Source organism: Cnephaeus nilssonii, assembly GCF_951640355.1.
Source record: "Cnephaeus nilssonii genome assembly, chromosome: 18".
In the NCBI taxonomy this organism is placed as follows: Eukaryota; Metazoa; Chordata; class Mammalia; order Chiroptera; family Vespertilionidae; genus Cnephaeus; species Cnephaeus nilssonii.
In genome coordinates, this window is record NC_137089.1 from 20,944,457 (window position 1) to 20,959,705 (window position 15,249).

The 15,249-nt window shown below is 39.3% G+C and overlaps 1 protein-coding gene across 3 annotated transcripts in view; it reads right to left on the reverse strand.

Moving 5' to 3' along the window:
* Positions 1-15,249, reverse strand: part of CSMD3 (CUB and Sushi multiple domains 3) — a gene marked incomplete at both ends in the record, with an annotated part of 911,147 nt that overhangs the window by 134,217 nt on the left and 761,681 nt on the right. For all 3 annotated transcript variants that reach the window (XM_079795927.1, XM_079795926.1, XM_079795925.1), the window contains 2 exons: positions 4,707-4,803; positions 11,763-11,887. In XM_079795927.1, the coding sequence (XP_079652053.1) occupies positions 4,707-4,803; positions 11,763-11,887 (222 nt within the window). The remainder of the gene's footprint in view (positions 1-4,706; positions 4,804-11,762; positions 11,888-15,249) is intronic.

The following is a 15,249-nucleotide window of genomic DNA, read 5'->3' on the forward strand; positions in this document are numbered from 1 at the left end:
GTTTGCAGGTGATTTTTATGGTATATTAGCTTAAGGGTTCAGAGGATATATTCATTTATTGTCCTTTATTATAATATATTTTATAACAGGTCAAGTACCTTAATATTTCTTTTAAAAATATTTATTATTGAAATTATTACAGATGTCCCTTTTATCCCCCCACTGATTCCCCAACACTCCATGCCCACACCCTCAGGCCTTCATCACACTTGTCTGTGTCCATGGATTCTGTATATACTAGTATATGCACCTAAAATATTTGGTTAATCTCTTTTTGCCCCTCCCCCCTATGAAATACGTCAGTCTGTTGCATGTTTCAATATCTCTCAGTCTATTTTGTTCATCAGTTTATTTTGCTTATTAGATCCCACATATAAATGAGATCATGTGATACTTGTCTTTCTCTGACTGGCTTATTTCACTTAGCCTATTACTCTCCAGGTCCCTCCATGCTGTCTCAAAGGGTAAGAGATCCTTCTTTTTTATAGCTGCATAGTATTCCGTGGTATAAATGTACCATAGCTTTTTTATCCACTCATCTACTGAAGGGCACTTGGGCTGTTTCCAGAATTTAGCTATTGTAAATTATGCAGCTATGAACAGAGGGGTGCATACATTCTTTCTGACTGATGCTTTGGATTTCTTAGGCTATATTTCTAGAAGTGAGATCACTGAATCAAATGGCAGTTTCATTTTTAATTTTTTGAGGAAATTCCAGACTGTTTTCCATAACAGTTGCACCAGTCTGTATTCCCACCAGGAATGTACTAGGGTTCCTTTTTCTCCACATCCTCGCCAGCACTTGTCATTTGTTGATGTTAGCCATTCTGAAAGGTGTGAGGCGATACCTCATGGTCATTTTAACTTGCATCTCTCTGATGATTAGTGACTTTGAGCAGTTTTTTCATATGTCTCTTGGCCATCTGTTTGATGTTTCTTACACTCTGATAGCAAAGCTGATAGTTAGCACTCAAAAACTCCCAAATACGAGCTAGTGTTAGTTTTGTTTTTCAGTAAATGCATCATGATGATGTTCTTCTAAACTTCTAAAGGAAATAAACTAGTTTATTCAATTATTGAGTAAAAATATAAAATAATCTGCTTAATATTTCTTGACTACTTACCATTGAGAAATAGTTAAAGACCCCAAGATTATAACTCAAGCAGTTTCAAATGGGAAGCATAAATATAAGTGTCAATTGTATATTTTAAGGTAAAGTTCAAAAAACATATCAGTTGATAGTATTACAAATATTTTTTTTTTGGTAAGTAACTAGTTATTGTACACTTACTTTGAGCAACTCTGTGGACCTTTATCACTGATCCTATATAATAAAAGCCTAATATGCTAAGTGTCCGGTCGTCCAGTCAGCCGTTCAACCAATCAAAGTGTAATATGCTAATGATATGCTAAGGCCACTCAACCACTCGCTATGATGTGCACTGACCACCAGAGGGCAGACACTCCAACTAGTAGGTTAGCTTGCTGCTGGGGTTCTGAATGATCAGGACTGAGCGAGATAGGTTGGGCATGCCCTGGAGCCCTCTTGTGGTCCCTCCCCGGCTGGCCAACCCCCTGTATCCCTCCCTGGCCCCAATTGTGCACCAGTGGGGTCCCTTGGCCTAGCTTGCATCCTCTTGCAATCTGGGACCCCTCGGGGGATGTCAGAGAGCCAGTTTCGGCCTGAAGGTGGAATGACCGGTCGCTATGATGCACACTGACGACCAGGGGGAAGATGTTCAATGCAGAAGCTCACCCTGGTGGTCAATGTGTTCCCACAGGAGGAGCACCGCTCAGCCAGAAGCCAGGCTCATGAGTGCAGCGGCAGTGGCAGGAGCCTCTTCCGCCTCTGTGATGGTGCTAAGGATGTCCGACTGCTGGCTTAGGCCAGCACCTCCTGGGGAGAACGGGCCTAAGCCGTCAGTCAGACATCCACTGAGGGCCACCATCCTGCAAGAGGGCACAGGCCACACTGAGGGAAACCCGAGTGCATGAATTTTGTGCACCGGGCCTCTAGTTCTTCTATAAAAGAAATCACTGCAAATTCATTACAGAACATATAAGTGCTTTTGATCTCAGCTCACAGTGTCCTAATTGAATCACTGAAGAGAGAGATTAACAAAAACTCAAAGGTCCCTTGACCTGCCTTTCGTCCCTTTGAGGATCTAAGTTTCAGTCTCTGGCTCTGAAGTCACACCAGCTGGATTCCAGTCTGATTTGAACATTGTCTGGACAACCTTGGGCAACTTGATCTCTCTAAGCTTCAATCACCTATGAGGACTGCTAGAAAGACCAAATGAGGAAATGTGTGACAAACCTCACAGAGAGCTAACATGCAGTCATCACGAGCATGTTACTGACCACTTTTTATCATCTTCATCTGTGTATTCATTCTTAAGAATGTATTACACCTAATCTATTATAAACAAATGTATACTCAAATTTTATAAAAATTTTTTTCAGAAAAGATTCCTGTCTAAATATCTAAAATGTATTTTATGACTAAATCAAATCACTCCTATTCTAGATATTTCTTCTTTACTTTCCTCAATGGTGATGCTAAAAAAACTGGTTACAATACTCCATTTGAAAATCTATTAAATCCCTGGCCTGTGTAGTTCAATTGGTTGGGCGCCCTTTGGTTGCTGGTTTAATTCCTGGTCAGGGCACATGCCTGGGTTTTGGGCTCAGTCTCAGGTAGGAGGCAGCCAATTGATGTTTTGCTCTTACATTGATGTTTCTTTCTCTCCTTTCTTCTCATCTAAAGACCAATAAAAAATGTTAAAAAAGAAAAATATATATATATATATATATATATATATATATATATATATATATATATCCTATCTAATAAAAGAGTAATATGAAAATTGACCATCACTCCAAAACACAAGATGGCTGCCCCATGTGGACACAAGATGGCCAGCAGGGGAGGGCAGTTGGGAGGGACCAGGCCTGCAAGGGAGGGCAGTTGGAGGTGATCAAGCCTGCAGAATAGGGCAGTTAGGGGTGACCAGGCCAGCAGAGGAGGGAAGTTGGAGGTGACCGGGCCTGCAGGGAAGGGCAGTTGGGGGGACCCAGGCCTGCAGAGGAGGGAAGTTGGGGGCAAACAGGCTGGCAGGGGAGCAGTTAGGCATCAATCAGGCTGGCAGGGGAGTGGTTAGGGGGTGATCAGGCTGGCAGGCAGAAGCAGTTAGGGACAATCAGGTAGGCAGGCAGGCAAGCAGTTGGGAGCCAGCAGTCCTGGATTGTGAGAGGGATCCCAGATTGGAGAGGGTGCAGGCTGGGCTAAGAGACACCCGCCCCATGCACAAATTTCATGCACCGGGCCTATAGTGTATGTGTGTGTGTGTGTGTGTGTGTGTGTGTGTGTGTGTGTGTGTGTGTATATAAACTTGAAACATTCAAACTTATTTCAGTATATCTGAAATGTATAAGTTAATAGATTATGTTTCTATTTCTAGTATAATCTACATATATAAAAGGCTAATATGCTAAGTGTCCCTCCCTCCATCCGTTTGACCGGTTGCTATGACGCGCATTATCCACAAAGGGGGCAGATGCTCAATGCAGGAGCTGCCGAGCTGCAGTGACTTGGCAGTGGTGGTTTGGGTGACGCACCCCTGAAACCAGAGAGGAGGAGCCCGATTCCTCTTGGGGCCACACGATTCCACCTTCGGCCATGGGTTATGTTGTTGCTGGGGCACTATCGGCCTCAAATCTGGTTTACTGCACACTTGCGTTTGCGTCCCACACCCTGTATGACAGCAACTTTGCAGAGTGTCCTCTTGCACTCTGAGACCCCTTGAGGATGTCAGAGATCTGGTTTTGGCCCAATCCCCACAAGCCAAGCTGAGGAACCCCACCTGCTGGAGGGACCCTGCTCACTCCACAGATGCCTTCCAAGCCACTGCACCACCCCAGGTGCAACCTGCTGGAGAGGGACCATGGGAGATTGGTTCTAGGGCATGTCCAGCCCTACTTTCTCAGTCCTGCCCTGCCAGCCACCTTCTAATTAATTTCCTTTCAATGTGCACGAATTTGTGTGCTGCGCCACTAGTTAAAGTATAATTAAAGTTAATGTAAAATATATAGTTTCAATTAAAATAAAATTTCATTTCATCTCTTATATGCTTAAAAAAAAGCTGTTAGATATTGCATAATTTTTTTTAAATCTAGTCAAAACATATATACATTAATTTTATATAATCTCATTCATTTAATAGAAATAATTGTATATTCTCTTTATTGCCACTCAGTAGTACATTGTAGCTTTGACCACGTTGTTACACAGTCTCTATAATTATTTTAATGGCTGCATAGCATTCAACTATATGCATACCATAATTACCAGGAAATGTCTAATGTTCAACTATTATTGCTCTTTTTTTTTGAGGGTAAGGGGCACAGCACACATATAATTGCTGAAGCACAACTGAAAATATTACCTTTAACATAAAAGCATCAATAAATACTTACACCATTATAATAAAAACATAGTAAGGTTTTAAACAGCCATTTCTATTTCATTACCTGTAATGCCTTTCGAGCATCTAACTTTGTGATTTAGTTCATTGCATATAGTTTATAAAAAGCAAATTAAAACCATCAAGTCAGGGTTGTAGAAAACACTTTTTTAAAAGAGAGAGACTGTAAAATTACTAAGTGTAACTGTACTTTGCTTAAGCTCAGCTCCCTTATTTACCTGAATAACTTCCGAGTCTTGGAGCATTGTTGTCTGCCCCATCATAAAAGTCCAGAGAGTCCCAGTTATGTTCTGTAGCAAAGCTGACGACTTGTACCTGTGAAACAGTAATTACTGTTAAGAACACGTATTTCTAACAAAATAGCTCAAAGCCTGGATCACATCACTTTGGCCCTTCATACAAGAAATCGAACAGAACTGAACTTCACCATTATGGCCCTGGCCCGCACGAGCTTTCTGTCTTAAGAAAGGCCTATGGGGCATCCAGCAGTGTGCACTATGGATATGACACTGAGCTTGTCACCACCTCAGCGCACTCACTTTATTAAAAGCTTTGCGGTAATCTGATGTCTCAGAGCTAGGATCCCAATGCGTGTTCCAAATGACTGGCTAACTTCTATGCTTTGGAGTATAGATTCTTGCCACTGATTGAGTTTTCCCATTTTCTTCAGCTATGAGGAAACAACCAGACTTCTTGGCCACAAGTCTGTAGGACCTTATAATAAAACCTGTCCTCGGATTATCCTGGATACTTATATTTCCCTTTATTTGCATAACCTTTGTCCAATTTCCTGCCGTTTTATATTTTTAAAAAAATTCCCTATCAAATTATTTTATTAGGTTAATTAAACAGCTTAATGATGATTCATTTTGTTCGGTACCCTTCTAGAAAGTACTTCAAGTTTTAAATGAACTTTCAATACATCAAACAAAATTAACCATACACAAAAGTTTTAACATTATTCTCCCTGATGCACATAATTAATAGGTCTCAATATACACGACTAAAATGATACTTTGTGATTGATTTATCTACATCTTTTATTTTATGAATGGAAGGGTAATAACTGAATCACTGTGAAAGTCCGTAAGTTTGAGAAGGGAAACGCTGGAGTGTAATTCTCTCGGTGTCCTACATTTTATTTAAAGAAAGAGCATGTGTTACTTTGTTGCACTTCAGCTGGCACAGCTTGAGCCTCACAAGAACCCACAGGACCCTCACAACTGTGGATCTTATCTACCTTTCTCTTTGTTTATCACAGATTTTATAGTTTTGGAGCAGGGAAAGGAATAACCATGAAAATACACTTATTTTATTTAGCTAAAATATGTATAAATGTGAGCATGACACATTCACTAAATAGTTAGAACAATCACATTCATTAAAAATGTCTAATCCACAAAATAGTCCCTCACCATTCTTCCACTAAAGTGAATGCCAGTGTCTCCTTTCCAGGGGTGAGTGCCACCTGGCAACACATGCCCTGCCTGAGCGACAGGCAGTATGCCCACTGGCAATGTTCCAGGACAGGAAGAAGACCAGAGTTAAAGCCGTAGGACTGTAACAGAATGACCACCTCCTCAATCTATGATCAAGTCTATCTGAGTTTTCCTTCCCTTCAATTCAGGAAAAGCAAAGATCACATTCAGCTTTAAAAGGATCCCTGCAGGAACTGACATTTAAGGTAAGCTAAATGTACTGTGAGATTTTCCTCCAAAAAAAAAAAAAATTATTCAGTTAGTAAAAATGTAGAGAAGTCAAGCCCTGAGGTGGATTTAGTGAACCATTAATAATCCAATTTAGCCACAGTAGAGGGAATTTACATAAAAGGAAATATGCATGCAAAGTTTGGAAAAATAGAGAAAAGTTAGAGCAGAGCTTAGTGAATTAATAAAGGTGACTTTAGAGTTAGAATGCCTGCATTTGCAACTTCATGCTCCCTCTACTCTGGAGCTTTTGCAAGAATCTCTAGGGTTTTATTGACGTGTCACCCTGGAAGAGTAGTGACGCACTATGCCTTAGATTACTTACATAAATCATTGTAATCAAGGTACTTGATTCATAACTTTGTTGTAAAAATCCAATTACTTTTAGCTTAGGATAGTGCTCAGTTTATATTCACCAAAATAATTATGCAACTGAGGAGTGTATTCCACCGAAGGTTTTAGAAGGGAGTCGAGGGAGCATTACCAAGACTGTGCTTTGGAGCACCGCACTGGGTGAAGGAAATAAAGGTGAAAAGACAATTTTCATATCTATTGCGGTAGCCTGTGTGAGAAGCAATGAAAGACTAAAGTAGGCTGGAGGCAGGAATAGTAGAAAGAGTTACCCAGTTGTCATATGTGTTGAGATAGGGAAAGTTATTAGATTCTGTATGATTTGAACAGGGGAAGGAAGTGAAAAAAGCACCATTTCAGAGTAATTTATCTTTTTCTTTCTTACTTCCAATCTGATTGAGATCAGATTGGTGGTAAGAACAAGAATGTAGACATCTCCAGAAAAACCTATTACCTCGGTGAGAGGAAGAAAATACATTTAATTCTGGTTCTAGATACATGTGCACAGCAGACTAAATAATGCTCCCAAAGATATCAAGTCCACATCCCCAGAGCTTGTGAATATTGCTTTATACGGAAAAATGTTCTTTCACATTTGATTAAACTAAGGATCCTGAGAGAGGGAGATTGTCCTGGATGACTCAGGTGCGCCCTGAATGTGATCTAACTGACTGTTCTAATAAGAAGTATGCCAAGGGAGATTAGACCCAGACAGAAGAGGAGAAGGCAATGTGACCACTAAGGCAGAACTTGGAGGGATGTAACCAGACACCAAGGAATGCAGGCAGCCACGGGAAGTTGGAAAAGGCAAGGGAAGAATTCCCCCACAGCAGCCTGGGCAGGGGGAGAGTGGAGGCTTTCCACTCTCAGCATCATGGTTTTAAGTACATTTAAATTGACTTGGGGCTTTTGGCCTCCAGCACTGTGAGAGAATAAATTTACATCATTTTAAGCTACCAAATTCATGGTAATTTGTTGCAGCAGCCACAGAAGATTAATACAATTTGCTACTATGATTCTGGGCATATCATAAATGTCGGTTGGCATAATAAAGGGTGTATAAGACACAAGTAAAATGAATGAGGACAAACTATGACAAAAAACAAAGAAGAGTCAAGTAAAAGATATAAAAAGAAGGAGCAACTGATTCAGTGTTTGGAAGTACTTTGCATTAGGAGTCATCCATCATGGACAATTTTTTAAGGTAATGAATTAGCAATTATTAAAGCCAGATATCCCTCATATAGATATGCAAATCCCATTTGGCTTTGTGTGAAATATTATGTTAATGGTTATCATTTTATAAATTGAGGCAATTAAGTAACCAATATTTTTTTCTGTGGCTCATTACGTAAAGATTGCTCTTTGCTTCGTAACTCTGTTACTGTTGAATGTAGTCCTTTTGGAATTCTCCCTTCCATATACTTTGCTAAAATGAACAGGCAAACAAAAGAATGAGTATCCTTCTCCCCCCCAAACTTCACACACAATATTAATAGAAAAATTTGATCTATTTGTTGAGGTTATTTCCAAAGGATGCTCAGCATTTCAAATGTTTCTTCTCTTCTTTCCACAAGTGGTTATCCCATTTCATCTCATTTAGGATTTACTGGAAATTCATAAAATTCCTTATTCATACATATATTCATTCCAACAGAGTAAAATAAGATCAGCATTATTTTATCCCTGGTGTACTAGCCAGATGGCTTTAAGGTGAAGTTAGTGAAATGTTCAAATATGTTATGTATTACATATGTATGTGTGTATGCAACTGTTAGAGAATTTCCTATGATTTAGTGATATATCTAAAATTAGCATACTTACAAGAGGTTAATTAGAAAAAAAGTGCTTGGTAGTCCTTTAGAGAATTTAAAATTATAAGTTCAATATGCTTCACACTCTGTAAGTTTGATAAATTTGAAACTGTTTTTCCAAAGTGCAATCATTAAACTAAATGCTTTCTCAGTAATTTTATAGTGTCATTTATGTGTGTCCAATTTTGAATAGTGTTTGACTAGAACAAGTGATATATAACATACTTTTCTGCAGATTCTTTTTTTTTTCTTCTTTTAATCCTCACCAGAGGATATTTTTCCATTGATTTTTAGAGAGAATGGGAGAAGGAAAGACAGAAATATTGATGTGAGAGAGACACATCGATTGGTTGCTTCCTGCACATGCCCTGACAAGGGCCTGGGCCAGGGAGGAGCCTGCAACAGAGGTATGTGCCCTTGATTGGAATTAAACCCAGGACCCTGCAGTCTGCAGGCTGATGCTCTATCCACTGAGCCAAAGCAGCTAGGGCTGCAGATTTCTTATTAGTTCATCATATAGTGTTAACTCCTTAAAATAATCCCAAACTTCACTGATTGGATAGGTATTCACTGGTTCATTTTCAAAATAGCACTGTGCTATCTGCTATAACAGACCTGATTACTAACCTCCTGACCTTACAAATAAGTAATAGCAGTAAAACAGGATAGGTGTTTTGACAATGAAAATACAGGAGTCTATGAGAACGTATGGCATGGGGACTTAATCTTGCCTTAAGTTCATGGCAGGCCTTCCACAGAAACTGTTTCTTAGTTGAGACACACAAATAATGATTAAGAGTAGCCAAGTAAAAGGAGATTGGAGAGTGTGTTGCAGGCAGAGGGAGCAACACGCACAAAGGCCCAGAGGCAAGAGAGAGCTAGGTTTTTATAAAGAACTAAAATCGTGTCACTGGAATAGGCAAGGAATGGACACAAAGCACAAAGGAGTAATCAACTGTGTCAAGGAGTTAAGGACATAAGGGACAGGCAATCCAGGTATTGTAAGCAGGAAGCGATAGTATTAGATTTATATTTTTAGAAGGTTACTCTATTTGTCCTATGGGGAATAGACTGACAGAGAATAAGAACCTGGGACAGGGATGATGGCTACCAAATCTTAAGGGGTAGAAGTCTAGATGGAAAGAAATATACACTCTAATTTGTAGAAGACAGGCTGACAGTATACTGTGAAGAGTAGAGGACAGAGAAAACTCATCAAGATTTCTGGCTTGTGCAACTAAATAGATTTAGAACTCATTCTGAGACAGAGCACACTGGAAAAAAAATCCCCAATTTTGAGAAAAAAATAATGAAGTCAATTTTGAACAGAATGAATTTGAGATGCCAGCAAGAAGTTTAGCAGAAAATTTCCAATTGGACAGTTGCTTGGGGCGAAAGTAGGTTTACAGTTGTGAGTACACAAGAGTTTATTTTTGTATTATTATTTATTAACTAGAGGCCTGGTGCATGAATTCGTGCACCGGTGGGGTCCCTCGGCCTGGCCTGTGGAGATCTGGCTGAAACTCGCTCTCCGACATCCTCGAGGGGTCCCGGATTGCGAGAGGGCAGTTATCAGGTGACGCACCCTGGAATCTGGCTCCCTCCTCTCTGGTTCCGGGTGTGTCACCCGAGAACTGTGGCTACTAAATCACTGCAGATCAGCAGCTCCTGCGTTGAGCATCTGTCCCCTGGTGGTCATTGCGTGTCATAGCTACTGTCAGCTGTTCGAAGGGTCAGACGGTCACTTAGGCTTTTATTTATACAGATTACCATATTATTTTCCATATGAACAACTGTAAACCTACTTTTGCCACACTTTGTATAGCATACAGCTTAGGTAAAAGGTCTAGGTTAGATATTTAAGTTTTGAAATCATCATTTATTCAGTCCTTTATTTAAAAAAAAAATGTTTTGGGGGCACATGGTGCAATATACAGATCTTGTAACACAGAAACCCACACCTGAAACCTATATGACCATGTTGACCAATGTCACCCCCATACATTTAATTTAAAAAAATGTTTTCTGATTGTCTAGTGTGATTCAGGTCCCAGGCATCAGCACGTAAGGGCAGCAGGGGACATAGACGTAGACAAGGTGGCAGAGAGAGTGGTGTGAGGTGAGATGAACCAAGGCCCTGGAAACTCACACACATTGGAGGAGTTGAAGAGGAAGAGGGGGCCCTGTCCCTAGATGTCCAAGCAGGAGCTACAGCTATAGGAAACAAAACAAAGTCCAACAGAGCACTGGTGCCATGGAAACAAGAAAAGGGTTTTAAGAGTGAGGGGGAAATCCCAGGACAGAATGTTACCCACAGAATAAACAGGAGGAGCAACACAATGGATTCAATGAGATAGTTAGTCCTCAGTGATCACTGTGCAAGTGGCTCAGTTAGAGCAGTGGGTGCTGAAGCCACATTGCAGGGACTAGAAGGAAAAGGCCAGAGTGCTCATTATTTTAGGATGAGATAGAAATGGACAAGACGATGTTAATATAGAAGATGCTTTAATCTTCAGAGTTAGATGATGTAGTAAATGTTTTATGAAGATTCTAAACGTATTGTCTCATTTCAGATTCCCTGTTCCAAAATTATTTTTTTTCTAACATCCATGTTAACTTTACTGCTAATAAGATAGGATTGATTGGTTATCTCCCATTTTATAAATTGGCCACAGAATGCAATCGGAATGTAAGGTTAGATCTACAACCTTTTGATTTTTAATACCCTTAAAAAGACTGAACATATGCATTTTATGTTTTCTCATTGGTTTTCTGACCTATTTTACTCCTGACACCTATCGAGTAATTTTTTGAATTTTCTGAAATATTATAAAGGTCAATCCAAAAACAGTAAATCTTTTGCTATTGCTCAGTGCATGGCTCAGAAATGGATATGGTTGCAATTTTGATCAATAGTATAGGGGAGAAAGCCTGCTGGCAGGTTTTTTGAAAAGTTATCTTAACTGTAAAGGCACAGAAGACAGAGACATCGGACTTTGGGCATCGGGCATTGCTATGCATAGAGCTGTTCCAGCCAAATCAAGGCCATGGGAAAGGAAGCCCAGGAACTAAGCCAACAGGCTAAGGATGGCAGAGCAGAGAGATGGAGAACACCTGGGTCAAGAATGACACAACTGAACCTTGAAAATAAGAAACTCTTGAATCACCGTACCCCAAGATTACATACTCTGTGGAGCAATACATTTTTCTTATTGTTTTTGCCATTTTGCATTGTCCTTCTGTTACTTGTAGGTGAAAAAAAATTAATAATAAGTACCTTTCTAATAAATTCAACCATGTCAGTCAAAAGGCTATACCTTTAGCAATAATGTATATCGTATCATCTCTGAAAAGATTAATTCCAAATACACAATGAAAAGAAGAAATTTTTAAATATCCTTACTTGGATGCCAGCTCCCTCTGGCACTGTGATCTTCCATACACAATTCAGATTGTTGTCATAAGGCTCGGGGTACCCAGGAGACAAAATTGTCCCTTTGCGCTTAGTTAAAATTCCTCCACAAGGCACTAAGAAGTAAAGCAGTCCAAGTCAGGAAGTTAATGCTGATGCAGAAGACTGAAATAAGACTAAAGGTCAGAGCTAATATCTTGGACAGATGCTAGACTTGCCAGGACAACCAAATCATGATGTTTTTAAAAATTCTTAAGAACAATAAACAGTAAATTTTCCTATATCACAAACACTTTTAGAATTAATAGGACACATTAATGGATAACCTTACAATTCCACATCTAAAATAATATAATTAACTCAACAATAAGCATGCCATTTATAGTACATTACTAAAAAGTATGGTACATTGACACATTCATATTAAAAGACTTACATATCTAGATACAAATTTTTGAAGAATTATTTTATATTTATTACCTTTCCCTTTATGCATCCTATGAGGAGTAATAGCATCCTTTGAGGAGTGATGATGATAAGGATTATGTTACCGTCATAACATTTACAAAGAGCTTACTATTTGCCAGGCACTCTTATAAGCACTTTATATATTTTAACTCATTAAAACCTCCCAACAATCCAATGAGATCTGAGTACATATACTCCCCATTTTACAGCTGAGGACTCAGAGTCATGAAGAGATTAAATAAGGTGTCCAACACCACACAGTTAACAAGAAGAAGCTGGGATTTGAATCCTGGTAGTTTGACTCCAAATTCCATGTTCTTCGGTGAAAGGAAGATACTCGGTATGGCAGTGCCAGTCTGGTTGTTGCCAGAATAACCATTATATAAAAGAAGAAGTATATGGACATGCTCTAAAGTTAAAAAAAAAGTTTCTAACAAAGGTATTAATTTTAAAGCAAAATTTTCATACAACTAGTAGTATCAGCTGGTTTCGGAGCATGTCCTAATTTACAATTTTAAGTACAGTGTGATGTTGGGAATGTTCCTTAAACTCTCTGAAACTCAGATTCCTTGTCTGTGAAATGGACAAGGTAGTATAATTGTTTCCAAAAGGCTTTTGTGAAAACATAGCATGATAGTTTACATAAATAAGCTAGTATATTACTTAGAAGACAGAAAGAAGTCAATAAATCATATTTCCTTTTGCAACTATTACTATTTTTTAATGTTTTTATTGATTTTGAGAGAGAAAGAGAAATAGAGAGATAGAGATAGATAGAGAGAGAGAGAGAGAGAGAGAGAGAGAGAGAGATCAATTGGTTGCCTCCTACATGCCCCCTACCTGGGATCAAGTCCACAACCCGGCATGTGCCCTGACTGGGAATCCAATCGGTGACCTTTTGATGCATGGGACAACTCTAAACCAGCTGAGCAGAGTCCAACTATTATTATTTTAAGTACCAATGACACTGTTATCCTAGGGCATTTGTCCTAGTGTGGCTCTAATGGTGAGATATCAAAATATATCTTTTGTGATATTTTTTACAAAGTTAATAGTACAGTACAGTGCCACTTCCAAAGTCAAATGCAAAAACCTAGGGTAATTACTCAAAAGAGTGCTGGCAAATGTTTTTTTAATAGTGTTGGTGTTGATTTTAAATGAGATAATGCTTAATAGTGTGCTTCATACAAATGTTAATAAATGCTATTATTATATTTTACAACTTTTTTCATGGATGGGTAGATGGATGAATCAATGAATCAATGAATGAGGGTTCAGATCCTATATATATTTCTTCATCTATTCCTTTCACACTATAAGCAAAGATGATATAGATAGGTGTTGTCATGGAGCCAATGCAAATAAAGTAGTTCTTTCAGAGTCTCTAAAGAACTTTGAAAAAAACAATCCCAGATAAGGGTAATGGAATAAGCAGCTGATTAAAGACTCTGTGCCTAAGGCTAGTAAGTGGCAGGTTCAGGGACTTTTCAAAAGAGACCTCCCACTACAAATACTTATGCCTAAGGCCATATATTGCAGGAGCTATTAGTGGCTGCAGGGGGTTATTTGAATCACAGAGGCTCAGAGAACTTGAGGTTTTATGAGACAAGGTCAAATTTGGAAGATGAAAACTCAGTCCTCAACATAGTTTTCAATTTTAAATTTGTTCCAAGTCCAATGTTCTTATCAAAATATTACTGTGCTGTATTGTAATTAACCTGAGATGGCTTGATATAACAGATTTGTATAAGATTATTAAATTTTATTTACATACTACTATTTAAGTGTGTGTATCACCTAACTTAGTACCTGACCACTTTAACTGTAAGCACAGCTTGCATAACATGCCTAATGGGGCTGCTTTCCAGTCAACAATTTAATTCCAGTATGTCAGTTTAAGCCATATTATGGAACAGTTTATTGTGTCTTACTGTGGCAGAAAAAAAAGAAGTGTTGATAGCAGTAATATGAACTGTGAAACTAAAACAACACAATTGAGATGGAAATCATTAAAAATATACAAAACTCTTTTCATTTCAATTGAATACTCATTTGGCTTAAGCTGTTAACTGGAGCATTCATTGAACAGTAAAGGCTGAGAAAATACAATAATTATGCATAAAATCCTGACAATAAATTGTCAAATATTATATCTAAACTATGAAGTATAGATAGAGAATTTTTTTCTCTCTAAGAATAAAATTACACATACAATGTATAAATCTATTGTTTGTGTTTTATCTGTGTACTAGAGTGCATTAATTCGTGCATGGATGGGGTCCAGCCGGCCCACCCCAATCTGGGCCGATTGGGCCAGGCTGGCCAGGGGGAGGGGTTGCGGGCAGTTGAGGGGGCCTCCTGGGGGGAGGGGCTGAGGGTGGTTCCGGCTGGCCGCCCCCACCCCCTGGTCGACCTCTTGGTGGAGGGGACAATTTGCATATTAGCCTTTTATGATATAGGATCTTTCCTAGGGATTCTCTGAGGAGCATGAAACTTGATGGTTTATAAAGGTCTAAGCAAGCAAAGAGAGCAAAAACATCACTGTGTGGTAAAAGGCTGAAATTAAAAAGAATGGGCTCTGGGGGAATAAAAAGAGGGGGACATCTGTAATACTTTAAACAATAAAGATAAATTAAAAAAACACACACACAACAAATGAAAAACAACCCATGGACCCTGGACCCAAGAAGTTGGCCAATTGTTCTGAGGAGTCAGAGAGAAGCGAGGTAGGTAGGGGCGGGGCCACAGGAAGAGAAAACAGAACCAGGAACCCAGCAAGGTGGAGTTACTAAGGCACCCCAACTGGGCAGGGAAGAAAGGGTGCATGCAAAAAGGCATAAACTTTTAAAAAGGAGCAACCAGGAGCTAGCAAGGCTATCTCCACCCCCAAATTAAAAGTGCTTCCTCTCGCTCTCTTCCCCCAGCACACAATGGGTTTCGGACCTTGCTGGGTGGGGAGCACATGGCTCTAGCCATGTGGACCTCCACACATGACTAATAGGCTTTAATC